The 22,859-nt window shown below is 46.4% G+C and overlaps 1 protein-coding gene across 3 annotated transcripts in view; it reads left to right on the forward strand.

Annotated features, from left to right (window-relative positions):
* ITGA2B (integrin subunit alpha 2b) overlaps positions 1-22,859 on the forward strand; it is a 298,569-nt gene that overhangs the window by 235,731 nt on the left and 39,979 nt on the right. For all 3 annotated transcript variants that reach the window (XM_078645167.1, XM_078645165.1, XM_078645166.1), the window contains one exon: positions 11,817-11,930. In XM_078645167.1, the coding sequence (XP_078501293.1) occupies positions 11,817-11,930 (114 nt within the window). The remainder of the gene's footprint in view (positions 1-11,816; positions 11,931-22,859) is intronic.

Genomic DNA, 22,859 nt, shown 5'->3' on the forward strand with positions numbered 1-22,859 from the left:
GTTGAACCTGGCCCCCACCTACAAGGTGGCCCAGGTACACAACCTGACGCTGCCCTATCTGGCACTTGGTGGCCTTGATAGTGAGGCCTGCCTTTTGCAGGGCCTCCAAAACTTTTCTCAGGTGGATCAGGTGATCCTCCCAGGTGGAGCTGAAGACAGCAATATCATCTAGATATGCTGCACAAAAGTCATCCAACCCAGTGAGGACTTGGTTCACCAACCTTTGAAAAGTGGCAGGTGCATTTTTCAAACCAAAGGGCATCACCACAAATTGGTAATGACCTCCTGGGGTAGATAATGCTGTTTTGGCCTTGGCATCCTCAGCTAACCTGATCTGCCAATAACCAGCTGTTAGGTCAAATGTACTCAAGAAAGTTGCAGAAGCCAACTTGTCTATAAGTTCATCTGCCCTAGGTATTGGATGGGCATCTGTCTTAGTGACAGCATTGAGACCCCTGTAGTCTACACAAAACCTAATCTCTCTCTTACCATCCTGGGTGTGAGGTTTTGGCACTAGAACTACAGGACTAGCCCAAGGGTTCTCTGAGGGTTCAATGACTCCCAATTCCAACATCTTTTGGACTTCTTTCTTTATGCAGTCCCTGACGTGGTCAGGTTGCCTGTAGATTTTACTCTTGACAGGCAGACTGTCACCAGTGTCCACCTCATGGGTGCACCAGTTTGTCTGACTGGGTGTCAGTGAGAACATTTGTCTAAAGGATTGAAGAACTTGTTTGCAATCCTCTTGTTGATGCTCAGAGAGGCTGTCAGAAAAGACTACACCATCAACTGACCCATCATCAGGGTTCTGAGTGAGCAGGTCTGGGAGAGGGTCACTCTCTTCCTCCTGTCCCTCATCTGTTGCCATGAGCAAGCCCATGTTTTCCCTGTCGACAAATGCCTTGAACCTGTTAACATGAAGCACCCTGTGGGGGCTCCTGGGAGTTCCAAGGTCCACCAGGTAGGTGACCTTTCCCTTTTGCTCAATAATGGTATGGGGTCCAGATCATCTGTCTTGGAGAGCTGCTGGGGCCACTGGCTCAAACACCCACACCTTATGTCCTGCATGATAAACAGTTAGGACAGCCTTTTGGTCATGCCAAGCTTTTTGAAGTTCTTGGCTGGCCTCAAGGTTTTTGGATGCCTTCTCCATGTACTCTGCCATTCTGGAGCGGAGACCAAGTACATAGTCCACTATGTCAAGTTTAGGCTTTTTGAGAGGTAACTCCCATCCTTCCTTTACAAGACATAGGGGTCCTCTTACAGGATTCCCAAACAGAAGCTCAAAAGGGCTGTAGCCAACCCCCTTCTGTGGGACCTCTCTGTAAGCAAACAGGAGGCAGGGTAAAAGGATGTACCATCTTCGACTAAGCTTTTCAGGTAACCCTTTTATCATCCCTTATAGGGTCTTGTTGAATCTCTCAACAAGCCCATTGCACTGTGGGTGATAGGGTGTGGTAAATTTGTAATTTACACCACACTCCTTCCACATTGCAGTCAAGTATCCTGACATGAAGTTTGCACCTCTGTCAGAGACAACCTCCTTAGGAAACCCCACTCTGGAGAAAACTCCAAGCAGGGCCCTGGCCACAACCGGAGCTGTAGTGGTCCTAAGGGGAATAGCTTCTGGATACCTGGTGGCATGATCCACTACCACCAGTATAAATCTGTGCCCAGATGCTGTTGGGGGGTCCATTGGTCCAACAATGTCTATCCCCACTCTCTCAAAGGGTACCCCCACCACAGGTAGTGGTATAAGGGGGGCCTTTGTTGGGCCACCTGATTTGCCACTGGCTTGACAGGTGACACATGAGCGACAAAACTCTTTGGTGCCTTCAGACATATGAGGCCAGTGAAAGTGTGGGGCAAGCCTGTCCCAAGTCTTGTTCTGGCCTAAGTGACCTGCAAGGGGAATCTCATGGGCTAAGGTGAGAAGGAAACCTCTAAGAGACAAGGGGATGACCAGCCTCCTGGTAGCACCAGGCTTGGGGTCTCTTGCCTCAGAGTATAGGAGTCCTTCATCCCAATATACCTTGTGGGCACCTGTAGCATTCCCTGCAGCCTCAGCAGCAGCCTGCTGTCTGAGGGGTTCAAGGGAGGAACAGTCTAACTGTGCCTGTCTCAAGTCTGCCCTGGAAGGTCCCCCTGTCCCAAGAAACTCAATCTGTTCAGGTTCAAGCTCTTCTAGGACAGTTCCTTCTGGGGTCTTTGGGTCAGCCTCCTGAGAGGGCTGATCCTCAACCTGAGGCAGGGGGGAAGGCTCTGCCTTAACCCTACTGTTCTTCCTCTTGGGTAGTGTCTGGTCCATTCTTCCAGGATCCAGCACTTGTTCAGCTGGGCATTTCTTGGCCTGTGACCTGGTCACAGCAAGGACATGTGAGGAGACACCTAGCATTTCTACACGAGTCCTGTACTCCACATCTGACCACAGTGAGGATTCCAAATCATTGCCCAAAAGACAATCCACTGGGAGGTCTGAACTAACTACAACCCTTTTGAGGCCAGTTACCCCTCCCCAGGAGAAGTTAACAACTGCCATACTGTGATTGGTAGTGACGTTGCTAGCATTGGTCACTAGGTAGTCTGAACCTAGCATGATCTGGTCAGGGTCTACAAATGGTGTCACCATAGTGACACTGGCACATGTGTCCCTGTAGGCCTGAGCCATTTTCCCATTGATTAAAGGCGTTTGCCTGTATTTGCCCAGAGTACTAGGACTCACAGTAGGGGCCATATCCATTTCCCCAGTACAAACAAGAACAGCCTGAGTAGGTATTCTGACTAAGTCAGAACCCGCCTCAGTTCCCAGGGTTAACCCTACTATAGCCTTGGGGGGTGCACTACCACTACTAACTGTACTAGGGGGTGCAGGTGTCTTAGGGACAGTAGTGGTAGGAGTTTGGCCTTTCTTGGTGCACTCACTAAACCAGTGAGTTTTACTTTTACAGTATTGGCACCATGGTTTCTTAGGACCATCATTCTTCTTTTGGGAATTCTGGGACCCACCCTCCTTAGATTGTTGGGGTCCTGTTGAAGACTTCTGGTCATTTTGCTTATTCTCATTATTACCCTTCTGGTCTGCTTTCTTCTGGCCACCACCCTGGTTCTGGTTCTGCTGCTTGACACTTGTTCTGACCGATCTGTATGCCTTCTTTCCCAATTCTTGGGGAGAGGTCAGATCTGAGTCAATCAAGGGCTGATGCAACAACTTGTTCTGACAATTATTTAAGATTTGCTCTCTCATAATTAGATTATACAATCCTGTGTAATCAGTAACTTTACTACCCAGTAACCAGCCTTCCAAAGCCTTAGTGGCACAATCAACAAAGTCAGTCCAATCTTGAGCCTGAGTTTTCTGGGTGTCTCTGAACATCAACCTGTACTGTTCAGTTGTTAAGCCAAACCCATCAATCAGTGCAGTTTTCAAGACTTGGTAATCATTAGCATCCTCATCCCTAACAGTGAGGAGCTTATCTCTACCTTTACCTTCAAAGGAGAGCCACAATATTGCTGCCCACTGACTCTGGGGTACCTGCTGAACTTTGCAGGCTCTCTCCAGAGCAGTTATCCACTTGTGGATATCATCTCCTGTCTTATAGGAGGGCACTATTTTACTCAGGTGTCTATTATCAAAACTCCTGTCTTTATCCTTAGGGATATTGCTGCCACCAGTGGGTGCTAACCCACTCAACTGTTGTTCTCTAGCAAAGGCAAGTTTCTCTTTGGCAAGGGCAAGTTCTTCCCTTTGAATCCTCAGATTAACTTCCTTCATCTTTGCCTCATGCTCTCTCCTCTGAGGGGAAGTCATCCTCCTCTGAGCAGATGCATGAGAGGCATGGGATTGAACAGATCTGTTGGAGTCCCTAGAAGGAGATCTATCTCTCCTGACCCCAAAGTTAGGCCTGCTAGTGGATGGCACTGGAGCTCTCCCAGTTCCCTCCCCATGTAGGTCTAAGTTGGCCCTGGTAAGTCTACTGACTAAAGGTTGGCCATTTTCTGCCTCATCCTCAGATAAGTCTCCCTCTTCCCAACCATTGACATCTTCTGTCTCAGGGAGGTTAGAGTCTGGATCACCTGGATCGCCTTCAAAGGGGGACATGCTCCCATCTGGATTAGAGGGGCCTGCATTAGCAGCCCTTCTGGCATCATATGTCTCTAAGAGACCTAGCAGAAAAGGAGTGGTAGGGTTAGAACCCTGTTTCAGTTTCCTGGAGGTACACAATTGTCTCATCTCCTGGAAGCTGAGGGCTGCATATCTGGAAAGGACCTGTGGAGGGTCACTAACCACTAGGGGAGTCACTGAGGCCTCTCCTGTGGTAGACATGCTTTCTAGTGAGGTGTAAGTGGTGCACTTACCTACACTATGGGTTTTCCTACTGATCCCTTGCTAAGAGTTGTAGTCAGGGTGTGCTAGGCCCTTTCTACTACAACAGCTGGTTCAGTAGAACTCAGAGTATTTCTAAGCTTGTTATATGTACTTATGGTACCTTATGTGATCTTTCAAATGATATTTCAAGATTATATTTGGTAAAAACAACAGCAAGCTCAAATCCCAACCGCTGCACACCAATGTGAGAGGTTGGCCTGATATATGATGCTAACTAGTTCCAGTGATCACCTTGTATCAGTCCAAACAACCCTTATGGTGATTGGTTGTAAGTCAACCTTATAGACCAGCTATCCTAATGGTAGCATGGACAAAGCAGTCTTAGGCTAAACTCTTTTGGCATGTGAAGCCAGCTGTTTTACCACAATATAACCCCTTGAATACCAGATGAAAGGACACCACACAGGTTGTTAAGAAAATAAACAATATATTTATTAATAACAAACACCTCTGAACTCTTTATGAGATCAGAGGGCTAAGCACATTACAATCTCCTAGGAAAAATACGATAAGTTGCACAAAATTACGATGGTGCCCTAGGGGCACAGCAAACCGTATACTAAGTAAATGGTATAAGGAAATCGATAGAAGGAATGGAGCTGTCCAGAGGCTGAAGGAACGCTGGGATTACACTACCCTAACTTTAGGTAAGTAATAGGAGGCCCACGGGATGCGTGTGCAGAGTGTGGACTCACACGTGGGATGCGTAACAATGTCTATGGACAGTACAGTTCAAGAAAAAGGTGAGTACGGACAATCCTAACTAGTTAGGACTAAAACGACTGTGAATCTGGACACTAGGAGAGTCAATCTACCCTAGAGCACCAAAATGCTCTCGTTACCTCACCCACGGGCTGCGGGTGCATAGGTGCGAAGTCGTGTCGGGTTTCTGTGTTGGAGTCTATGAAGCCTGGAAGAAAAGATGCTGCAGGTGACCAGGAGGAAGATGTCCGATGTGATCCAAGGGTGGATCAGAGATGCTGAAGACCTGAAAGCAGAGGGGACAATGTTCAAAGTCACTAGCCAGTGACTGGAGTGGAACCAGGAAGGAACCAGATGTCGTCGTCGCAATCAGGTGAAGAGTGGACGCTTGACTCTGCAGCCACGTGGACCAGGAGGTGTCTTCGACGACCAGGATGGAGGCACGAGCTGTCCCATGTAGGCTCTTGCTGTCGGCGGTGTCTGTTCCTGATTCAGCATCAACAGGCCTCGGCAAAGGCAACCCACGCGGTGAGTGGAAAAGGCGTCTGGTGAGGACTAGGAGAGTCCGGGGTGCTCCTCTTTTGAAAGGGAGCAAGGGCCAGTCTGGAGCAACCAGACCAGCAGTGTAGTTTTCAAAGTTCGTCATCTAGGAGGCCACTAGCCAGCCGGCAAGTGACCAGACAATGCGTCGAGCAGTAAACAGGCAGAAGGGCCCCACGCAGATCTCGTGGAAGCTGGAGGGCTGATCTTCGGTGCAGAAGCTGCTCGGGGTTGGGGCTTCTCAATCCCCAAAGCACTTGGTCGAGTTTACCTCGGGAGTTGTGCTGGAAGCGAAGTGCAGTTTCTCCAAGATGGCCGGTCCCACATGTCTCGTCGCACCCACGGATCTCAGCTGTGCTGCAGATGTGAGTTGAGGTCGGAGAGGTCTGGGAATCCGGGTCTCGTCGGGCTCTGAAGTCTGGATCCTCGAGGGAAGACGACAAAGTGAAGCCGCTGGACGCTTGATGGTGCCTGCAGTTGCAGGGTGGACACTCCTTGCCCACAAGGGAGATTTCTTCAGTCTTCTGTGGAGCAGAACGTCGAAGTCCAGAGTTTCTTCTTGTAAAGTTTCAAGTCAGGATTAATCTAATTTTGAATGGGACCAGCTCCTACCTTTATCCTGCTAAAGGGGGCTGTACTATGACTAGGTCCCTCCTATGGGTGGGACCAGGAAGTGGGGTGGTTACACCCCCTATCCTTGGTCCGGTTTCGCGCCCGAGCTGGGGCAGGGATGCCCCAGCAACTGGTTTGAACTGGTGTATGCACAGGACACCTTGTGTGCCCCGGGCAGGTCTCATTCCTTTCAGGCCTGTCCTACCCAATACACAAAATCCTGTCTGGGGTGGTGCTAGCACCTCCCAAGGCAGGAAACCCTTTGTCCAAGCCTCCCTCGCTGGAAGGACTCCCAGCAGCAGGAGGTCAGACTTGTGTCTGTGGTGGCAGCATCCATTATGTGATGCCAAGGCTCAAGTTAACTTTAACCGGGGTTCACAGTTATATACATGTTGTGTCCCTCTAGAAGGGTGGAATGCTACCCCCGTCACCAGAATTGGCGAGGGGGTAGTATTCCAATTCGTATGACACCTTACTCGACATGTTTTGATAATGTTATACCAGAGTTAGCATTCAACCGCGAGGATTATAATGCACTTAAGGGTATATGGTATAGCGTTATCATGGAACAGCTATTAGGACTTGGTTCCGCAAGCTGCAGATGGGCTCAGCTCATGCCAGAGCACCATCTCACATAATTCCAAGAACTCTGCCTTCAGGATTGATAAGGCCTGCCATAGGAGTGACTGATAGGAATATATGTGTCCATTTTGGGGTTAGATATAGGTAACTATATCTACAGCAAAGGGTGATTACACCACCTTGCCCCAGCTGTCTTACCAGCCAGTTGTGTCTGTTTAGATGGCCAGCCAGGGGTGGCATAATACATGCTTCAGCCCCTGGTAGGCCCTGGGTACACCTATGCCCTGGGTACCTAAGGTACACTGTACAGGGACTGATAAGGTGGCCCAGTACCAATTGGTAAATGCACCTAAAGTACATGGATGTCAATTTAGAGAGAGAACAGCTAGACTGCGGGTCTGATTAGCAGGCCCACAGCCAGGGAAAGTCGTAAACCAGTGAAGCAAAAAGCAAAAATCTGGGGTGACCATAGGATTGCAGACCCCACTCTCCTACACTCATCACTCCTATAAATCCCTTTATTATGCAGAGGATTCAGTATGCTGAAAAAGCTTGAGGGTTCTGTGGATGTGATGCATTGATGGGGGTCTTCAACTAGGCCTCTGCCCACGAGCAGGGAAGGCGTTCCTGGCCATAAAGCTGCATATCTCAAGTCCTCTAGGTCCTGGTAGAAGTCCAGTCTGCACGGGGCAAGCAGACACCCAATACTGCAGAATCCTCCGGGGTACTAACTCTTCTGGGCCTCAAATGTCTACTTCCGGGTCCAGTGGTGTTGGGCGCAAATTTGAATATCAGGCCCTGGTCTCTGGTGCTGCACTGGGTGTTTGTCAGCGATGCAAAGGGGCTACCAACTTAAGCCCCTTGCAGCTTAAACAGTATTCACTTTTTAAAAATAGGGGTCCCCAGCACTATTCACACTGTATTAAACTGGCACTGTCATAAGTACTGATAACTTGATATAAATAAGAGAACAGTTCCTGTCATTGCTTGAGGCCAACTCCTGTTTCCAAATTTAAGGGAGGCCTTGTGCAGCCCCAGGTACCCAAAAACTCTTTCAAGTTCTTGGTTCTCCAGGCAGACTTAACCAATTCCTACACTTTTTAGCACCTGGATCCTTTTATATTTGCATAGTTGCATAGAAGCTTATACAATTTCCTTAGGTCTCAACGTTTCTTCTTCCATTAGATTTAAATGCCTTTTTTCAGGGCTTCCCTCAATGCCAGCTTCTCATTTAGGCCTTTATTGTCATACCATTCCAGATTATTCACATAAGTTTTTGTATGTTTTCTAAGAGCAGGATACATGTGACTTGATTGGGGTAGCAAACTTACCAAGTCCTCAAAGGTGTGAAGAATGTATTTCCGTTTCCATGAATGCATTTCCACCTATGTTAATGATCTAATACTTGTAAAGGTCAGCACTCCCTGCTCTCTTCACTAGTGGAACAGCAAAAACTTGTTACAAGACAAGCCTTCATCAGACCCTATTCAGCATGTGACATTTAACACAGATGCATCCCTCACAGACTGGGAGGCACACATCAACGTCATGACCATACTTTGGGTGTGGGCCCATCAATTACCTGGAACTACTGGCCATTTGCGAAGCCTTCAAAGCCTTCTTCCAGGTCATTCGGGAGAAGGTAGTCCTCATCAAGGTGGCCCACATGACTGCCATGTACTATCTGCTGTAACAGGATGAAATGCATTCTCCCCAGCTATCAGTACATGAGCAGGTTATCTGGCATCGGGCGATCCACCACAACAAACAACTCTTAGTGGAATATCTTCCAGGGGCAGAAAATAACTTTGCAGACCTGCTCAGCAGAACACTTCAACAAGTTCACTTGTAGAAATTCCACCTTCAGGTCCTCTATAGGCATTTCATATGTTGGGTCATCCCGCAAATAGACCTGTTTGCCAACCTCGAAAATGCAAAATGCCAAAACTTTGCCTCCAGGTACCCACTCTCACGCCCATGGGCAATAAACTATGGATGAACTAGTCGGGGAGCTTTGTTTCCATTTTTCCTCCCATCCCATTCCGCCTGTATATGGTGAGGAAAAAGAGACAAGCATCCTTGATGCCCATCCTAGTGGTTTTCTTGGGCCAGGCAGTTCTGGTACTCCATGCTCCTGGGAATATCCATCAGCCAGCATGAGCAGCCCAGATCAGACAGATCAATCTAGTGATCTGAGGCATCTAAATCTTCCCCAGGGATACTAGACTATCCTGCTGAAAGCTCGTAGCCCCACTACACGGGCCATTTACTCAGCAAAGTGGAAGAGGTTTGCCACTATTTATTTCCAAAACCCGGACCGCCTAAAGGCTATTTGTCCAGGGCATCCTCTGCCATCTCTTACATCTACAGTAGTCAGATTTCACCTACGCATCAGTACACATAGCTGTCATAGCAGCTTACATGCAAAACACAGAACATTCATCCCTCTTTAAGATTTAGAGTTGAGGCTTTCATGGAGGGTCTTAAGAGAGTCATACCTCACAGAATACCTCCGCCCCTATGTGCAGTCTTAGTGTTGTTCATGGGACTACCATTTGAGTCTTTACACTCATGCCCCCTACAGCTCCTTTCGTGAAAGGGGCCTTCCTAGTGACAATAACATCCCTCAGACACATTAGCGAGCTGCAAGAACTTACCTTGAAAGAACCCCCAGTTGTACATAGGTATCAATTCTAAGTTTCTCCCCAAAGTGATTTCATCTTTTCACCTCACTCAGACTATAGAGGTCCCAGTATTCTTTACGCAGCCAGATTCAATAGCGGAAAGAGCCCTGTATATGTTATATGTTATATGTTAAAAGAGCTCTAATATATTACATCGACAGGCCCAAGCCCTTACACAAGGCTGATCAGCTCTTCGTAACTTTTGTGAAACTTTACAAGGTAATTCCCATCTCCAAAGCAGGTAAAACAAGATAGATAACTAAGTGCATCCAATCCTGCTTCCACAAAGCTAAGAGATCCTACCTGTTCCACCCAGGTGCGCTCTACCCATAAGAAAGGGGTAACCATTGCTTTCTCAGGGGACTTCCCCCCAGCTGACATCTGCAAAGTGCCACCAGTTTAACACATGAAAACAAAACAAGGGTTGAGAAGTTGAGATAAGCTTGCTTCTCTTCCTTTTGTAAACATAACAATCAAATGAAAACGAGCTTGCTTCCACTCATATACAGCATCAAGAATGCCTTTCACTCCTCTCAAGAGAACAAAAAAAACATATTTTTTTTGTTCTCTTGAGACAGGAGTGAAACACACCTCGTTTTCATTTGATTGTTATGTTTACAACAGGTTAACACTTCACTCTTTCACAAAGCACTGCTGCTAGAAATTCTTAGCCCTCCAGCAAGCTATGGTTGGTCCGACGAGTTTTATTGATTTTGTTCCATCCATCTGCATCATCTACTCACTAGCCACAGCTTATGGAGGGCCCTGCTTCACAGTTGATGGAGAGCATGTGTATCTATGGCCACACATGTTATGAACTGAAAATCTCACTTACCCTGTAAGCATCTTTTCGCAGGGTGTTGTGCTCTAGATTCACATTCACTCACCCTCCTCCCGAAAACTTGTGATGATTGCAGATCTCTTACTATATTTCCCAGTTCACACTGCACAATATGCAGGGTGAACCAAGCAATGCTCTCTCGAAACTCCAAATACTCTCACAGTCGTTGTGAAAACAATCTAAGATGGAGTCAGTGCCCATGCTTATTTTGAATGGGGTGAGGAGTGACATCACATCTTGTGAGTCAGGACATTTCTTAAAAAGAAAATAACTTGCAAAAGTCCGAGCACAACCCTAGATAGCAGGAGCAAGCAGAGCATGTGAATCTACAACACTACACACTACGACCATGTACTTACAAAGCCTGATGGCAAGGAGTGCGGATTGTGCAGCATTTCAAACCTAAATTCAGGTTCCTGAACATTGGCTATTCTATGGCCATGGTTCAACCATTTTGGAGAACGTTAATCTTCTGAGGCTTGTATTGAAACATTGATTGCATTAGAGTAATCAAGCCTGGAGGATTACCACACATGAAGGACTGTGAAACTACCTTTTTGGTACTTAGACTATTACAACCATTGCTGATGTATATGGGATAGTGGAGTGTAAGATCCCTATGGTCACTCTAGACATGAGGGTCAGAAACTGAGCTGGTAAGCTGTGGTGCTAGAGTTTGCTTGAGGATATTCATGACACTGACATTCTCCCATGAGATGACCTGAGAACCCAATCCATAGTTTGTTAACATTCAAGCATATATTAGCCTTGACCCAGGCTGTAAAAAGGATTGTATAATTGATGAAACAGGCTGGCGATGAAAGAACTTTGTGAGAACACACTTAGGCCTTCATCATGTGTCAGGCAGGGTGGAATTGGCATTTGGAATTCTGCCATGCCTGATTGCAAGTGTGCTGATTTTTCTGCATCTGAATTCAGCATGGTAAAGTTGCATGAGGCCTTGGATGCTGTAGCAGCAAAGATGTATTCCTTCTTTTTTACCGATAGAGTAGAACTATGTGCTGCTCCCCTATCTATTCAATGCTCCCCCATCAGAAAATGCATTCTTCTTCCATCCTCTTTTCCCCCACCCCACCCAGAGGTCGCACTCGCCTGCTCTAAGCAGGGGTAAACGTATGTGTTAATACTCTTAGAATTAGGAATTGCATGTGGTTTTTTTAACTGAAAAAAATCTGCCCCACACAGTCATTCCCCATTTCATGGGTTTAATCTGTAATTGCACAGTACTGGGGTGGATCTTACTCTCCATTCCCTCCTCACCCCGTGTAATTCGGAATGAGGTCTTTATTGTTGAATAAAAGAAGCTGCGAACTCAGAATCATTTACTGAAAAGTCCTTCCAATCAAAGCAAAGGGAGTTTCTAAAAAACATAAGGAAAAAGAAGAGGTGATTTCTGAAGAGTGCAGAGTGGTGCTAACCATAGACTTTCACGTTTATCTCGTTTCAGAATTGCAGCAATGCGGAATGTACAAACATCACCTGCTCCCTGGAGAGGCTGGAGAAGGGCCAGCGAGTTTCATTGAAGGTCCGTTCAATACTGTGGGTAGACAGCTTCATGAAGGTAGGTTTGTAGAGTAAACAGGAGTTCAGATGTACAATAATGAAAATAAGCAGAAAGGAGCATCATCAAGGAACTAGCCATAGGGAGGGGCATTGTCAAGGACATGACTGTAGGGGTGAGGATGATATGGAAAGTAACTGCTACTAGTTACAATGTATGGACTAACCTAGATTGGAGCATTATGTGGGCATTATCTTTAAAGAAGAACATTATATAGGAACTAAGTATTGATATGAATGTAGAACAGAACTAACCCCTTATGTGGAGCAGTATCAACCCATAGATAGGAGAAATGTATGAAAAGTAACCAAAGAGATGAGGTATGTATATACTGCATAGGACTTAAACATAGGGAGGTACAGTTTGTAGGAAGTAGTCATACAAAAGAACAACACACAGAATGTAAACCTAGCGAGGGTCAGCATATAGGAACTGACCGTAGAACTGAAACACTAAATATAAACTGACGATAGAGAGATGCAACTAAGTGTATATAGAACTTAGTAGCATCATATGTGCCACTATAAAGTGGCCTCCTCTTGTATCTCATAGTTGAGCAGAGCAGCATATAGGAACTAATTGTTGAGTAGATGCACATAGTAAATGGAAACAATCTTAGGACAGAATCAGCATACAAAAGGTAGCCATAGAGGATCACAAGAGGTAACCATAGAGGATCACAAGATGTAACCATAGAGTATCACAAGAGGTAACCATACAGGATCATGAGAGGTAACCATAGAGGATCATGAGGGGTAACCATAGAGGATCAAAAGATGAAATGTGACCATAGAGGATCATGAGAGGTAACCATAGAGGTTCATGAGAGGTAACCATAGATGATCATGAGGCGTAACCATAGAGGATCGCAAGAAGTAACCATAGAGGATCACAAGAGGTAACCATAGAGGATCACAAGATGTAACCATACAGGATCATGAGAGGTAACCATAGAGGATCATGAGGGGTAACCATAGAGGATTAAAAGATGAAATGTGACCATAGAGGATCATGAGAGGTAACCATAGAGGTTCATGAGAGGTAACCATAGATGATCATGAGGAGTAACCATAGAGGATCACAAGAGGTAACCATAGAGGATCAAAAGATGAGATGTAACCATAGAAGATCGTGAGAGTTAACCATAGAGGATCACAAGAGGTAACCATAGAGGATCACTAGCGGTAACCATAGAGGATCGCAAGAAGTAACCATAGAGGATCACAAGAGGTAACCATAGAGGATCGCAAAAAGTAACCATAGAGGATCACAAGAGGTAACCATAAAGGATCATGAGAGGTAACCATAGAGGATTGCAAGAGGTAACCATAGAGGATCAAAAGATGAGATGTAACCATAGAGGATCATGCGAGTTAACCATAGAGGATCATGAGAGGTAACCATAGAGGATCACAAGAGGTAACCATAGAGGATCATGGAAGGTAACCATAGAGGTTCATGAGAGGTAGCCATAGAGGATCATGAGAGGTAACCATAGAGGATAATGAGAGTTAACCATAGAGGATAACAAGAGGTAACCATAGAGGATCATGAGAGGTAACCATAGAGGATCACAAGAGGTAACCATAAAGGATCATGAGAGGTAACCATAGAGGATCATGAGAGGTAACCATAGAGGATCAGAAGAGGTAACCATAGAGGATCATGAGAGGTAACCATAGAGGATCATGAGAGGTAACCATAGAGGATCACAAGATGAGATGTAACCATAGAGGATAATGAGAGGTTACCATAGAAGATCACAAGAGGTAACCATAGAGGATCACAAGAAGTAACCATAAAGGATCATGAGAGTTAACCATAGAGAATCATGAGAGGTAACCATAGAGGATCACAAGAGGTAACCATAGAGGATCATGAGAGGTAACCATAGAGGATCATGAGAGGTTACCATAGAGGATCATGTGAGTTAACCATAGAGGATCATGAGAGGTAACCATAGAGGATCACAAGAGGTAACCATAGAGGATCATGTAAGGTAACCATAGAGGTTCATGAGAGGTAACCATAGAGGATCATGAGAGGTAACCATAGAGCATAATGAGAGGTAACCATAGAGGATCATGAGAGGTAACCATAGAGTATTATAAGAGGTAACCATAGAGGATCACAAGAGGTAACCATAGAGGATCACAAGAGGTAACCATAGAGGATCATGGAAGCTAATCATAGAGGATCACAAGAGGTAACCGTAGAGGACCACTCGAGGTAACCATAGAGGATCACAAGAGGTAACCATAGAGGATCATGAGAGGTAACCATAGAGTATCATGAGAGGTAACCATAGAGGATCACAAGAGGTAACCATAGAGGATCACGAGAGGTAACCATAGAGGCTCACAAGAGGTAACCATAGAGGATCACAAGAGGTAGCCATAGAGGATCACAAGATGAGATGTAACTATAGAGGATCATGAGAGGTAATCATAGAGCATCACAAGAAGTAACCATAAAGGATCACAAGATTAGATGTAACCATAGAGGATCACAAGATGAAATGTAACCATAGAGGATCATGAAAGGTAATAATAAAAGGATCCGTAGAGGATCACAATAGGTAACTATAGAGGATCGCGCGAGGTAACCAGAGAGGATCAGCAGATGGAAACAGACCATAAAGATGGGGAGTACATGGTAACTAACCGTATGTGAAATAACCACAGCCTACAGGAACTAACTGTCTACTTGAGCAGCATCTTGAGACTAAATATGTAGAGTATCAGCATTTGAGGACTGACTATAGAGAGGGGCATGGACAAATTAGTATCTGAGCGAGGGCATATGAGATTGAAACATAGACAAGTATAGCAAATAAAAAACAAACCATAGAAAGGAAGTGCATAATGGAACATAACTGCAGAGATAAGAAGCAAATGGGAAGCAACCATAGAGGAAAACAGAACATTAGAACTGACCACAGATGGGAGGAGCACATAGGCGTAGGAGCTTAACTACACATGAGAGGGGCATGTGAGAGTTAACTATAGAGACATAGAGACTTGTAAGGGCAGTGAACTTAATATAAATGCAGTCACTCATTTTTATTATTCATTACTGAGAGTTTCGTCAGTGACAGTCTGAGCAAGTAAAGACATAGATGTGGTTCCAAATTTCTCCATCATACATTAATTAAGATGAGTAAAGTCAATCGACCTTTTTACTTTCAAACCCAAGGTATTCTCTTTACATTTTGGGTACACAACATATGAGAGTTCAGATTTCTTGAGAAGAATGAACTGGACAATGATACAAGCATAACAGTAGTTCTAAAACATTAGACTATTTAATACTTAAAATAAAAACAACATAACTCGGGGAAGAGGGGGAGCAGCACAGACCACTGACACTGGATTTGTGTGAAAAAGGCTGCTTTTATTGAAACAGGTGCACATCACATATAACCTCTGGGCCTTTTGCCTTACAAAACTAAAACCTCACTATACCAATATGTTCACCTATGTTAAACTACCACCCACCCCTAAATGTCCCTCCCCCACAAAACTTAAAATTGCAAGTCTCTAACTCTTCCTGGACTGAGCTTCTGCAATCGAGACATTTAATCTCCCATACAGTTTAATTGCAACTATTAACCACTAACTAACTTAACTTCCTAATTAACCCCAAACGTCCTTCCTCATCCCAGCGTGAGCTTGTCTACTCGTTCCCTTTCACCCTGGAATGCTGCTGTCAACAACAATAAACTTCGCTAACCCATGCCACCTTCTTGGCCAACTGCCACCCAGAAAAAGGCCCTAGCTCTACTTTTTCTGCCCCCCGCCCCTCACTGATGAATATCCAAAGCCTTAGCCAACACTTCTCTCAACTGTAATAAATACAACTCGATGCCATAGTTTGACAAGTGGGCCCCATCCCCCTATAAAAACTCAACAGTCTATACCATAAGTCTGTATGCTCAGTCCTGCTGATTCTCAAATCTCTGAAAAAAACTTGCATCTTCTTAATGAGTTTCCTTCTAGCCTTATCTATTGCTGCTGGTTTGTTGGCCCTGCGCCATATTCTCCTGGGAATGAACTCCATCCATATAATGTGGCACCCTGCCCACTGGCCTTGTACCTCCTTTAAATCCTCCTCCATGGCTCTTAAAAATGCCAACCCTTTTTCTATCACCAAGTCTTTCTCACCTAAATGTAACACCAAAACATCTGGGCACATCCCTTGTACCAACAGTGTGTTTAAACGGGACAGAAGCTCCTTCCAATTCATGCCCCCTTAGCATGCCAATTGCAAAAAACACAGTTGATGGACAGAATGTAGAACAATGTCATACATTCACCCCAGTACAAGGATCTGGGCCTAAATCCATCGTTTTTTTGCACTCCACGCCACCCTGGGTTAGACACTGGCTATATGCAAATCAGCTCTGACCCTGTGCCTCATGGGAACAGTCCAGTCCGAACTACCAAGCCATGTCTTTCCCAGACCGGAATCAAGCATCCGAGGTCCGGTTTCTGGCTATCAGCCTTCATCAGCCTGGATAGCTTGACTCCAGTGGTGTGGAGAGCCTGGGACTCACCTCTGAGCATACCCAGCCCACTCGGGGTGAAAATTGCAAAAAACACAGTTGATGGACAGAATGTAGAACAATGTCATACATTCACCCCAGTACAAGGATCTGGGCCTAAATCTGTCGTTTTTTTTGCACTCCACACCACCCTGGGATAGACACTGGATATATGCAAATCAGCTCTGACCCTGTGCCTCATGGGAACAGTCCAGTCCGAATTACCAAGCCATGTCTTTCCCAGACCGGAATCAAGCATCCAAGGACCGGTTTCTGGCTATCAGCCTTCATCAGCCTGGATAGCTTGACTCCAGTGGTATGGAGAGCCTGGGACTCACGTCGGAGCATACCCAGCCCACTCGGGGTGAAAATTGCAAAAAACACAGTTGATGGACAGAATGTAGAACAATGTCATACATTCACCCCAGTACAAGGATCTGGGCCTAAATCCATCGTTTTTCTGCACTCCACACCACCCTGGGTTAGACACTGGCTATATGCAAATCAGCTCTGACCCTGTGCCTCATGGGAACAGTCCAGTCCGAACTACCAAGCCATGTCTTTCCCAGACCGGAATCAAGCATCCAAGGACCGGTTTCTGTCTATCAGCCTTCATCAGCCTGGATAGCTTGACTCCAGTGGTGTGGAGAGCCTGGGACTCACGTCTGAGCATACCCAGCCCACTCGGGGTGAAAATTGCAAAAAACACAGTTGATGGACAGAATGTAGAACAATGTCATACATTCACCCCAGTACAAGGATCTGGGCCTAAATCCATCGTTTTTTTGCACTCCACACCACCCTGGGATAGACACTGGCTATATGCAAATCAGCTCTGACCCTGTGCCTCATGGGAACAGTCCAGTCCGAACTACCAAGCCATGTCTTTCCCAGACCGGAATCAAGCATCCAAGGACCGGTTTCTGGCTATCAGCCTTCATCAGCCTGGATAGCTTGACTCCAGTGGTGTGGAGAGCCTGGGACTCACGTCGGAGCATACCCAGCCCACTCTGGGTGAAAATTGCAAAAAACACAGTTGATGGACAGAATGTAGAACAATGTCATACATTCACCCCAGTACAAGGATCTGGGCCTAAATCCATCGTTTTTCTGCACTCCACACCACCCTGGGTTAGACACTGGCTATATGCAAATCAGCTCTGACCCTGTGCCTCATGGGAACAGTCCAGTCCGAACTACCAAGCCATGTCTTTCCCAGACCGGAATCAAGCATCCAAGGACCGGTTTCTGGCTATCAGCCTTCATCAGCCTGGATAGCTTGACTCCAGTGGTGTGGAGAGCCTGGGACTCACGTCTGAGCATATCCAGCCCACTCGGGGTGAAAATTGCAAAAAACACAGTTGATGGACAGAATGTAGAACAATGTCATACATTCACCCCAGTACAAGGAACTGGGCCTAAATCCATCGTTTTTTTGTGCACTCCACACCACCGTGGGTTAGACACTGGCTATATGCAAATCAGCTCTGACCCTGTGCCTCATGGGAACAGTCCAGTCCGAACTACCAAGCCATGTCTTTCCCAGACCGGAATCAAGCATCCAAGGACCGGTTTCTGGCTATCAGCCTTCATCAGCCTGGATAGCTTGACTCTAGTGGTGTGGAGAGCCTGGGACTCACGTCTGAGCATACCCAGTCCACTCGGGGTGAAAATTGCAAAAAACACAGTTGATGGACAGAATGTAGAACAATGTCATACATTCACCCCAGTACAAGGATCTGGGCCTAAATCCATCGTTTGTTTGCACTCCACACCACCCTGGGTTAGACACTGGCTATATGCAAATCAGCTCTGACCCTGTGCCTCATGGGAACAGTCCAGTCCGAACTACCAAGCCATGTCTTTCCCAGACCGGAATCAAGCATCCAAGGACCGGTTTCTGGCTATCAGCCTTCATCAGCCTGGATAGCTTGACTCCAGTGGTGTGGAGAGCCTGGGACTCACGTCTGAGCATACCCAGCCCACTCGGGGTGAAAATTGCAAAAAACACAGTTGATGGACAGAATGTAGAACAATGTCATACATTCACCCCAGTACAAGGATCTGGGCCTAAATCCATCGTTTTTTTGCACTCCACACCACCTGAGTTAGACACTGGCTATATGCAAATCAGCTCTGACCCTGTGCCTCATGGGAACAGTCCAGTCCGAACTACCAAGCCATGTCTTTCCCAGACCGGAATCAAGCATCCAAGGACCGGTTTCTGGCTATCAGCCTTCATCAGCCTGGATAGCTTGACTCCAGTGGTGTGGAGAGCCTGGGACTCACGTCTGAGCATACCCAGCCCACTTGGGGTGAAAATTGCAAAAAACACAGTTGATGGACAGAATGTAGAACAATGTCATACATTCACCCCAGTACAAGGATCTGGGCCTAAATCCATCGTTTTTTGCACTCCACACCACCCTGGCTTAGACACTGGCTATATGCAAATCAGCTCTGACCCTGTGCCTCATGGGAACAGTCCAGTCCGAACTACCAAGCCATGTCTTTCCCAGACCGGAATCAAGCATCCAAGGACCGGTTTCTGGCTATCAGCCTTCATCAGCCTGGATAGCTTGACTCCAGTGGTGTGGAGAGCCTGGGACTCACGTCTGAGCATACCCAGCCCACTCGGGGTGAAAATTGCAAAAAACACAGTTGATGGACCGAATGTAGAACAATGTCATACATTCACCCCAGTACAAGGATCTGGGCCTAAATCCATCGTTTTTTTGCACTCCACATCACCCTGGGTTAGACATTGGCTATATGCAAATCAGCTCTGACCCTGTGCCTCATGGGAACAGTCCAGGCCGAAATACCAAGCCATGCCAGCACACGTGGAACAGGTTGGGGTCGATACCCAAATTTGTACCGTGACTGCTCCATCTTGCCTACTTTTCCATCATCTTAACAAATGAATGCCCTACAATCCATAAGGACAGTCTTGTGACCTCCTGGCCTGGAACCGAACCTGAAAAACCACAACAATTGGAAACTGGTAATGGCTCAATATTCATCCACTCTCCCCTGCACATAGCACTGGAAACAGTGGAAGGCCATCTACCCAAACCCATGATGTTTGCCCCACTTCATCCTCTCCTACCGCCTTCCATCGCCATCCCTATGCAGAATGAGTGAGTACCATGGCCTTTTGCGTCATCACCTACATGCGCCAGTGCTTTGCTTAAGATGGGGAACAGCTGGAATGCTGTCACAGGCCTACCATCTATGTGTCGAAAAACTCTCCTCACCACCAGATGCGTCCATGCCTGGAGGGAGGTACCCCATTTTACCATGCATAAACTGTCCACTGGATATTCCCAAAGCAAAACAGTATTGCCCTGACGCCTCTTGTCCGTCTCTGACCTGTGTAACTAAACTTAGAGACCCGCCACACACCGGCGTACCTCCTCCCTTAATACACTCCTACTCCCCTTACCCCCCGAAAACTCTGACACCCAAAATAAAACCAAAGAAAATCAATGTCATCAAGGCGGGGAAAAACATTGCTTCATCTTCCCCCGCAGATCCCGGGAAAACTTACGGTCATTTCGCAAAACAAACCAGCAGTCTCCTTTTTGGCCTTTCGTGCCCAGCTTCCCTGGCCCAACCTTCTAGCCTCCTTCTCCCCATTTCCCCAGCAGAAAGAGAGTAACCCCAAAGCAGTTTTCCCATGAAGGCTATGCCCACCAGCTTTCCTGAGATTATAACTCTCGACTGCCCTTTCTCAATTAAAGGCAACATGAATTACACCACTCTCTCTGTTCTAGCCCATCTGTCCTGCCTCCTCTCTGCCCCACTGTCTAAGAACTCTAACTAGGCCTGACTATATGCCCTTCTCATTGACACGGCCAGTGACTCTACCACCAGCTGCAGCATCCTTTGTTGTTTACTGTCCAAAACTCCAGTGGCACCCTGGCCCTGACTCTCTCCTCCTCCGTGGCCAGCTCATGGAATCTCTACCACTGTGAATGAGGCAAGCTCTAAACAGAATGTCATACTTCAAACACCTCAGCACAAAAACCTGCAGCAGTTTAAATATCTGAACATCTCTGACCGACTGCCGGTTTACCACCTTCACCACTGCCATATTGTCAATCCGAAAAATGACCTTCTTGTGTGCCAACTGCCCCCTCATAATGTCACCGCTACCATCAGGAGGAAACATTTCAGAAAGGCCATAGGCCATCACCTCGCTCCCATGCGTGTGGCCATTCCTCCGAGCACCATGTGCCTTTGCAATATAGCCCGAAGACGATCCCTTCTGCGTCGGAGTAGATCTGGACCCATCCCATTCCACCTCTCTCAGTGCCACTAGTGGCATTCAACTGAAAGATTCCAAGAAGAAGCGCCCCATTGTTAAATTTTCTCCAACCCCTGCTGACAATTGCACATGGTGATGTGGCAATGGCAAGCCAGACAGGGACATCTCTAGCCGCCTACAGAAAATCCTTCCTCCTCTCACTACCCTACAGCAAAGTATAAATGTCCCAGGAGCACCTGCAGTTCCTTAACTGTGACCTTGGCTTTAGCCAACATGGTGTCCAGAAGCAATTGCATTGTTACGTTTCTTATCCTCTGGCAGGCGGGCTTCCATTGCTTCCGAATCAATCTCAGTTCCCAAGAAGGGCAGCACCGTACTGGGTCCCACTGTCTTTTCCGGTGCCAATGGCACACCAAGGTTCCACAAGACCTCTGTAAAACTTACCAGCAGCCGCTGCCTGTCCACGGAACCGGGCTAACCTACAAAAAAGAAGTAATCAAGACAGTGTGTGGCATGTCCCGTGCCCCACGAAAATAGCCATTGTAGCAAATTCCTAAACCGTCAAAATAGAGCACAAGAGATCGATCCCCCATCAGGAGTACTTTTTCAACATACTATTAGCCTTCAAACTGAATGCCCAATAGCTGAAAATTGTCTGGGTGTACTTACTTTAAGCAGAAAGCTGACTTGATGTCACTCTTAGCCATTTGCGCCCCTTGTTGTACTCTCTCCACCAAGAATAGAGTCACATTCAGTGAGGAATATTTGAACGATACCTGATCATCAGGGATGAAATTGTTAACAGAAGTGCCTTCTGGCCAAGAAAGGTGATGTATCAACCTGAATTGTCCTTTTCTTTTTTCGGAACTACTCCAATAGGGGACACAATTAAATCCACCATGGGCCTGCCATCCTCCCCTCTTGTATCTCTTTCCACAAATTTTTCTTTACCACTTGCTTGCATCTACTGACAGATTTGAGAGTGTTTGCCCCCCTGCGCACCTTAGGGTCGTTGTACCCCAACTGGACCCCCATCTAACGGCCACCCCCGCAATAGTCTCGCATCCTCCTTCTGATCCTAATGCGAGAGCAAGAATTCAAGCCGTTCCAGTTCAACTGGTGTATGAGCCCTTACCCCCAGATCCTTGTACACCCACCCTGCTCTGAAAACTGACAGACCATGCTGCTGAGCGCTTGTGGGTCCTTGCTGCTGCTGCCACTGCCCCGATGGGGGACTTGTCTGTCCACCCATCCCATAGCAATGGATAAGGCATGTCTGCCAGCACATTTTGAACATTTGTGCCAAAATCTGCAGTACTCCCTGGTGCATAGGCCTTTAATAAAATCCCAAATAGAACAGAACAAGTGCCAATGCTGAGACTGACTTCTATCTTAATTACTGGTCACTCTCATGAAGCAAAACATGAAAATCTGCTTTAGAAATTGCACCTCGGTTATACATATACTTTTCAGTCTTCATTTATTTTTTCAAAGAACCAAATGATTTGTTGTGCATCACAGTACAAAAGAACATACATAACACAATATAACAGTATATACACAAAAAGGGCTCAGCCTTGCTGAGTGTGAGCCTAGATCCATCGCTGTTGTTTGGTTTAATAAAATCCCAGCATGTGCCTGTCAGACTACTCTGTCCTTTGCTGGCAACTCCCACCTCTCCCCGGTAGGGCGGACCTGAAAAGGCCAGTATAATACAGGTAGCCGCTTGCCTTAAACATAGCCTTTTCCAACTTTGGGGGGCCCCATTGTATGTTGCCAGAGGTCTGAGTCTATCTCCCCACATTGTGCATCAAGATCTAGGGCCATGTGAGCATGTAACTCTTTATCATATTCGACCAAGGCAAAGCTCCCATAGTTAATGTACGCCTTTCTTATAACATCCATATATTTAAAGATCACTGATCCCCTTTCTGGATATTTTTCACAATATACACTTGCATAGATTAGAAAGGCCGCTGTCCAATTCACTTTGGTCAATGCCACTCTTGGAAACTTGGATAGCTCATATTCTTCCTCTTTGGAGCCCTCCTTAGCCCTCAGCTCTCTATGTAGTTATTTTAGCATTACCACATATTCTCCTTTCCATAGTCTCTTC

This window comes from Lissotriton helveticus, chromosome 5_1, assembly GCF_964261635.1.
Source record: "Lissotriton helveticus chromosome 5_1, aLisHel1.1, whole genome shotgun sequence".
Lineage (NCBI taxonomy): Eukaryota > Metazoa > Chordata > Amphibia > Caudata > Salamandridae > Lissotriton > Lissotriton helveticus.